Source organism: Nicotiana tomentosiformis, chromosome 2 (genome assembly GCF_000390325.3).
Source record: "Nicotiana tomentosiformis chromosome 2, ASM39032v3, whole genome shotgun sequence".
In the NCBI taxonomy this organism is placed as follows: Eukaryota; Viridiplantae; Streptophyta; class Magnoliopsida; order Solanales; family Solanaceae; genus Nicotiana; species Nicotiana tomentosiformis.
Window position 1 is genome coordinate 137,512,642 of NC_090813.1, and position 8,048 is coordinate 137,520,689.

Below are 8,048 nucleotides of genomic sequence, written 5' to 3' on the forward strand. Positions count from 1 at the left end.
TTTCATGTCGTATTGTCTGAGTTTGCCAAAGGCTTTTCTCAAGTGGTCAATGTGATCCTCTCTCCTTTTGGATTTGACCAGCATGTCGTCGATGTAGACTTTCATCATTTTTATGAGTTGTTCTTTGAACATTTTCATCACCAGCCTTTGGATGAAGGTGGTCTTTTCCTGGTCCTCTTCCTCCATAAGGATCTGATTATAGCCCGAGTAGGCGTCTAGTAAACTTAGTAGCTCATGCCCAGCTGTTGCGTCGATGAGTTGGTCGATATGAGGTAATGGAAATGAATCCTTTGGGCAAGCTTTGTTCAAGCCAGTGAAATCTACGCACATCCGCCACTTACCATTCTTCTTTTTCACCATGACTACGTTGGCGACCCTTTAGGGATACTTTGACTCCCTGACGGAGCCGTTTTCCAATAATGTTTCTACTTCTTCGCGTACTGCATCATTAATTACGGAGTTGAACTTACACCTAACCTACCTCACCGGAGGGTAGAGTGGATCGACGTTCAATTTGTGCGTGGCAATTTTTCTTTGGGTTACCTGGCATATCTGCATGGCTAAAAGCAAACAAGTCTGCGTTATCAGCTAAAAATTTATGAAACTTACCTGGTTCTTGAATTTTACAGCCGATGTAAGATTTCTTATTGTGGTCATTGCTGTCCAATTGAACTGGGTCGATATCCTCTATGGTCGATCCTGTGGCCCCGACCATATCGGGGTCCCTGATAACGTCCTTGGCGTCATCGCATACCGACCTCAACCCTGTTGATTTCTATGCCTCTTTTTCTTTATCCTTTGTTTTTTGGGTGCCCGTGTAGTCTAGGGCGATGCGGTAACATTCCTGGGAGGTGCGTTGCTCCTCTCGCATACTGAATACGCCCCATGGAGTTGGGAATTTGATGACTTGGTACAAGCTGGAGGGTATAACTCTCATGGTGTGTATCCATGGTCGCCCTATTATGGCATTGTATACCGTGTCCTGGTCCATGATATGGAAGGTGGTCTCCAGAGTGACGCCACCTGCCAGGACGGGGAGTGTGATCTCGCCAGATGTTCGCTCAGCTGCATTGTTAAAGCCTGTTAGCGTGATACAGCGTGGCACTATCTTATCCTCGAGTTTCATTTGAGCGAGTACTCGAGGATGGATAGTACATGCGCTGCTCCCATCATCTACCATAATCCGTCTTACGTCGGTATCTAAAATTCGTAATGTGATAACGAGAGCATCCTAGTGAGGGAAATCCAAACTGTTGGTATCTGACTTATCGAAGATGATACTTTCTTCGAGTTCATCATACCGTTCGTGGGTGATCGACCGTTTGAACTTGTAGGCTGTGGTGAACTTCACTCTATTGATGGAAGCGTCGTCCCCACTACCGATGATCATATGGATGGTGCGGGCTGGCGAAGGCTGCTTCAGCGGCCCTTGATGTTGTTTGTGTCCCCTAGCAAAGTTGGTCCTTCCCCGATCGCTCAACAATTCTTTGAGGTGTCACTGTCGCAGCATGTTTACGACCTCCTGTCTTAGGGCGATGAAATCTTCGATTTTGTGTCCTCGCTCTTGATGGAACTCGTAGAGGGCGTCTGATTTTCTGGTATTCGGGTCCGACCTCATCTTTTGTGCCCACTTTACCTTTGGTCCGAGCTTCTCCAAGGCGTAGACGATCTCTGTAGGTGACACGCAGAAATTGTAAGCGGATAGTAAAGGGGGGCATACCTCTCTCATTATGGTGAGTCCCTGTTCTTGATTGGGGTGGGCCTTCTTCATGGCGAGATGAGGATGCATCGGTAGTTTTGACGTATGGGAGATGTCGTTCCCGATTTGGTCGTGAGGCCACGGGATCTATTCTGATATCATTTCTCTGATCTTTTCTAGATTATGCTTGTACTGAGGTCAGTCGATGAGTCAGCCCATTGAGGTCATCTTCGTCTGCTCGGACTTCGGCACAGTATGCATTATGTATTTCGTCCCAAGTTGTTGGGGGATATTTCATAAGCTAACTTAATAATTTTTTTGTCGCCCTTGAACCATTTCTGCTTAGCTCGTTTTGAAAAGCAGCTACCGCCATCCCTTCTAATACATTGGGCAAAGTCACTCTTACTCGGTTAAAACGGGCGAGGAAGTCCCTCAGTCCTTCTCCCCGGGACTATTTGATAGCAAAGATGTCATTCACTCTTGCCTCGGTCTTCTTGGCCCCGACATGGGCCGTCATGAACTTATCGTCCATTTCCTCGTAAGTTTTGATGGAACGTGCCGGCAGTTGCGAGTACCAGGTCAATGTACCTTCCGTGAGGGTTTCGTCGAATTGCTTTAATAGAATGGAGGATACTTATTCCTTGGCGAGATCATTGTCTTTCACGGTGGTGACGTAATGGGTCACATGATCCTCAGGGTCAGTTGTGCCATCGTATATTTTCAGATAAGGCGGCATTTTAAAGGTCTTTGGTATGGTATGTAGGGAAACGCTATCACTGTATGGCTGCTCGACGATCCGACCAGTATCTCTCTTCGGCAATAACTTAGGAGCGCCCGGTATTTTATCGACCCTTTCTTGATGTTCTCTCATTTGGTCCCGAAGTGCCTTGTTCTCGTTTTCTATTTCCTCCATCCTTTTCAGAATGGTTGTGAGAGGGTCATCGCCTGCATGGTTAATAACATTGTGAGTAATACATGTCGTCGTGGGTGGAGGAGGGGGTTGATCATGTTGCTCGTCCACTGGTGGTACAACACAGGTTCTCGTATTTACTGCGGCCGCATCCTGGACGGGCTTATGGAGGACGCTGGTCAGTGTATCAGTTAGACAGGTTTCAAGGAGCTTCTTTATTGCTGGTGGAGTCTCCTTTCCCACGGATGTGGAGGCTGTTTTGCCAAGGGATTTCGTGATGCTGCAGTGGGGAGGGGGTGATCTACCTCGCCTAGGAGAGGCATTGGGTGTTGTGTCCTCGTCCACTGCTTCTGAGCTTTCGTGGATGATGTTCATGAGGTTGGTAGGGAGGTCACTCATTATTCTCGTTCTTCCCTCTACGTTACCTGCCATATTAGATTTATGTGTGCAGGGAGAATTTTTTTTTTTTTTTTTGGTTAATAACCAATGTCGATTGTAGATCTAGAAGAAACTAAAAGACTTAACTAGAAACTCTCCACAAACGGTGCCAAATTGTTTGACCAAAAAATGTAACTTCCGGTTAAACTATTAAATTTATGTATTAATGGGTTAAATCTAGTTAAGGATAATAACTCTAGATGCTAATCTCGAAAACGGGTAAGTGAAAGGGACAGATCCCGTGAATGAGTGATAACAATAAGTGCAAAATACTCTTAAAGCATGAACATTAATGGAGATATAACTAACAATAAATGACATTTAAGTAAATAAGGAGAATGATTCACCCAATAATGGATGGATTGGACGAATATTTCTCTCACAACGATGAATGACAGAAAGGTCCAAGATTCTTATAAACAATCCTCGGATCTGGTGGGAAAGCGGGGAATAATATGAGCAAAAATCTTTATCAAAAGGTAATCTTTGTATTTTTATAAGAGAGAGAGAATCTCCCTCTCAAAAGTGTTCTTATCAAATCAAATATTATATGTCTTTCTTCCCTTTTCTTTTTCCTTATATATTCAACACATATCCCTAGTAAACTCTAATAGTATAAAGGTGGGGAATATTCACCAGAATATTCTCTCTAATATCCTACTATGAAAACTAGTCGTTATTGTCCTTTACTCAGTGCTTGACCTCGACCATGGTTGACACCTCGGCCACGAATTTTGGTGCCTTCTGGTCGACCTTGACCGACTCTTTCCTTAATGCCATATTAGACCAAATACCCTTGGGCAGATTTTGGCTCATACATGCACCACCAAGGAAACTAGCTACCATGCATGTACACCATAGTAGCACAGAAAACTAGTATTTCATGTGTAGTGAAACATTCTGTACAATCACTGTTTTGAGGTGGTTTCAAGTATTCCATCTAGAAAAGAAATGAAAGGACTAACCATTGTCACGTGTGGCCGAACAATTTGGCAAAAAAGAAAGAGGAAGCGAAAGAAAAATACCAATAAACTTGAAAGAAGAAACGGAATTTCACCAGATGACATGTTTAGTTACTGAGACATTATAGCATTTCTTTCTATTTACAGTTTCAGTGCCACAGCCCACAGATATGTAATAAAACATGCAAGATGTTGCACGTTGCAACATATCGTGTCCTATTTTCTTCAAAAATTATATTGGCAACTTGAGCTATGTGTTCACTTCAACACACTGATTCTATGGGTTCAATTGAACTCATTGCTTTCAGCTTGAACTATGTGTACATATGCAAAACAAAATTTTAAATGTATACATATTACAAGATTGCACGCACTTTGAACACACTGATTCTAAGTCCTGAATTCGTCTCTACATGCAAATCCTAGCTTCCATCAGCAGATCACCTTCTGGTGGATACCACCAGTCATGCTTAGCAAACTGCTATAACACTGGAGTGCTCAGAATCTCTGATGCCATAATAACCACATCAACACGATTCAGCACCGACAAGGAAGCGAAGAGGTGTAATTGTCAAATCAGCTCTGTTTCTTTTATACTTGCAATTTTTGCATTCTCACGGTCCTGCTTGTATGTCCAATACAAAGGAGTATAAAATAGGCTACATAAACCATAAGGCACTGCCATCATTGAGAATAGGCCTTTTGACAATGCTAAGGCCTCTTTTGCAGATCCTAACAACGGATCAACAGACTTGGAATCATAACCATATAGTTTCTCTGCAAGAATTCCTACAACTGGAGCTGCAAAGGAAGAAAATGAAACCTCAAAGGCGCGATCAAATGCATAGATCATGGTCCTGTGCTTTGAAGGCACGACTTCAGCAAACATCGGACTATTTGTAGCAGTAGCATTCCAGCTGATTGTTAGTCCCATCAGGAATAGAGTCACAGCAAATGTGAAATAGCTGCTCACGGACTGGTTGACAACTCGAAGAAGGAACCATGAGAATGGGATGCCCATAAAAGCGCTAAATTGCGCGCACATGATACGCCCTGAATTAGGGTACATGCGAGACATTCTATCTCCAATGACACCACCAGAAAAGGACCCTAATGCACATCCAGCAGCAAATAGACCGACTAGTGCTGCTGCACTGTTGTGATCAAAACCTGCATCATCATATCATGTTTATTATTGATGCAGTGCATAGTCATGAACTAATTAATACAATCAACATTGGCTATTAAAAGAGCAGGCGCCTTACTAAACATGAAATACAGGCTACTCACCAATTAATTCAAACCACAATGTAAAGAAAACCATAGATGTCCAAGGTAAAGACCCAACCAGACCCTGCAGAACAATGCACTGAAACGTTTGCACTTTCATGACAGCTTTCATGGCTGTCCAAGACTCCATCCAAATCGACATTGAATTGGTATGTCCCTTCTCTATCAAGTCCTTCCTAAAACAGGATCGCAAAAAGAGTGAAAGGATGGTTAACTAGAGCATGGGACATGAAGCTACAATGTCTTTGACTAATCTAATGTAACTTAAACAAGCAACCCTACCTGTCACTATTTTTTGCAATATCGTACTCTATGCTGGTTCTTCTTCTTGGATCAATAACTAATTTGAATACAAGAAATGCAATCAAACTACTCAATGTTGCCATCATGACGAAGGCAAAGCGCCATCCTGGAATGCCCCAGAATTCATAGCCGGCCATAACTGTAGCAATAGCTCCACCTCCTATCCCACCCAACGTTCCAATAAGATTAAGAAAACCAAATCCAGTTCCTCTAGCCTCATCCGTATAGCTATCAGCTATAAAGGACTGTAGTGAAGGTATCACAATAGCCAGTCCAAAGCCATTTACTGCCCTCCAGAATCCAACCTGAAAAAAATACTTACTAGCACCCATTGCACCAGTACCCAGTGCCCAACACAGGATACCAATTGCAAGAACAGGGGGACGGTCATAGTTTATGACTAAAATACCTGCCACTGGTGATGCAATTCCCTTGACGAAATTCCTTATAAATGTGAGATAACCAAGATCAGATGGCCCTGCCTTAAAAGTTTCACTGATTTCTTTGTAAACAGCTGGAAGGAGATTTTCGTCAGCACGCTCCATTATGGCAGCCATGTTGATGATGATTAGGGAAAGAGAAATCCCATAAAATCTCCTTGATCTGTAATGGATCAACATTTCACATTCAAATCAGAAGAAAATAGTACCTAAAACAAAGAGGGATAACATCGTTTGGTGCAAGGAGTATCTTACGATAAAAAAGCTTGGTCACATGGATATGGCTATAACAACAAACACAAAACATGCTCAGTAAACACCATAAGCCATACATTCAATGTAATTGGGTTGATTACTTGACAAGTGATTAGACATGATTATTTGGCATTATCACTGATAGTTGATCAGGTAACCACTAATTTCACTAAAAGTATATGCTATTGAAAGGCCACATCAAAGGGTCAAGGCAAAAATTTGAACCAAAAATCCTGAAACAGTTTCACTAATACATCGGTACTTTGTTCTTGTTAAATCAAAACTGCTAGAAGAGTTACTACAGACCATCAGACATTCAATTAAATGAATGAGCAGCAAATCCTCACACGGGGATTGCATTACTATATATAGGTGAGACTCGAATGATTTAGGGAGCAAATCCAAGAAAAGCAACTTAAACCATTGATCAGAGGGCAACCACAGAGAACGGCGTACAAGAAGTAGCACGACAAAGAGAACTGCAAATGGAGAATGATTAAGAGGTCCAAATTTTTAGTTTCAGCTATGCATAAACATGATCCAATTGAGACCTCTGATCCTTGATACTATATGCAGCGTGTTTAAAAGAGAATAATATATATAATCCCTTAAGATCCACTAAAGAGTCAGTTTCAATTCACAGGATATCAAATCTAGTAAGCATTACCCATAAATGAAAATATCAAATTAAAATGTGTTCATATGATTTCGGTATCATAACCCTGATAGGAAACTGAAGAAAATGGGCACTGAAGCTTACAATTTTACTGATTAATGATGACTAAAGGTCCATTACAGAGAGGCCGATTAACATTTTAAGTCCGTTGATGCACTCAATATTACTAGTATTTTGTAGAAGTAGGTCCAAACTAAGTAAAATTATGGAGTACGATATATTTTTAAAAATAATTCAACAGCCTACACATGCAAGTTCAAGCTCTACCTCCACAACTTCCATTAAATACCAATCTAATGGCATAAAGAGAGCTTATTGACAACTTTCAGAATCAAATCAAACACCTTCAAAGCACAAAGAAAAGCAACAATTAATCTTAACTAAACAACTAGTAATAAATGGTGGAACATATATCTGATTTGCAAGTTGTATAAAAAAAACAATCAGAGAGAGTGAAGTCTAATCCAGAATCAAACCAGAAATAAATTTAAAAGGAAACAACAAATTTGATGGTACAATTAACACACAATGTAAGATTAGGAAAATCAATAAAAGAAACAAGAGTGGAGCTAACCTCATGGTATGAATGTGGTTAGAGTAGCAGATTGAAAATTGCAGGACAAAATCTGGAAACTCAAGCAGTTAAGCTCATACGTAAGCCACGGTCAGTGAAGGAAAAATCACAATTTTAAACCAGTGGAGTGGATGAATAATCTAATACGTACCATAGTTAATTTTCATAAACTTTTGTATACATATTTGTTAAACTCGAGTAAATGCACGTGCTAGGTTTGGTAGGGAACCATTTAACGTGGGAGTAGAGAAAGTTCTGCTACGATATCCTCAAAGGAATAGCGTAAGCAAATGGGATGCGACTTCTGATCTTACTTATAACTTATAAGCATAGAATATTCAATATTCAAACATAGTCTAAACTATACATGGATCATAGCACATGGCATACTTTGTTAATACGAAAATTAAATATCTGATATAATGCAAAATTTACCCAGTTGAACATAGGACAATGCAATTCAAACTGTCGTCTGTTTTTGTTATTGTCGTTATAGTGGAA

At 40.9% G+C, this 8,048-nt stretch overlaps 1 protein-coding gene across 1 annotated transcript; it reads right to left on the bottom strand.

Moving 5' to 3' along the window:
- Positions 1-4,098: 4,098 nt before the first annotated feature.
- Positions 4,099-7,819, bottom strand: LOC104110772 (uncharacterized). The gene is made up of 4 exons (XM_070196146.1): positions 7,548-7,819; positions 5,582-6,205; positions 5,300-5,475; positions 4,099-5,179 (listed from the first exon to the last, which is right to left on the bottom strand). Exons 1-4 carry the CDS (start codon positions 7,550-7,552, stop codon positions 4,581-4,583), a joined length of 1,404 nt encoding a protein of 467 aa, XP_070052247.1. The 5' UTR covers positions 7,553-7,819; the 3' UTR covers positions 4,099-4,580.
- Positions 7,820-8,048: the final 229 nt, after the last annotated feature.

Excerpts from the sequence above, each read along its gene's own strand:
- LOC104110772 (XM_070196146.1), bottom strand. Across the intron at positions 5,476-5,581 it reads ATTGCAAAAAATAGTGACAG|GAAGGACTTGATAGAGAAGG; the intron begins GTAGGGTTGCTT and ends ATCCTGTTTTAG. Across the intron at positions 5,180-5,299 it reads ATTGTGGTTTGAATTAATTG|GTTTTGATCACAACAGTGCA; the intron begins GTGAGTAGCCTG and ends ATGATGATGCAG.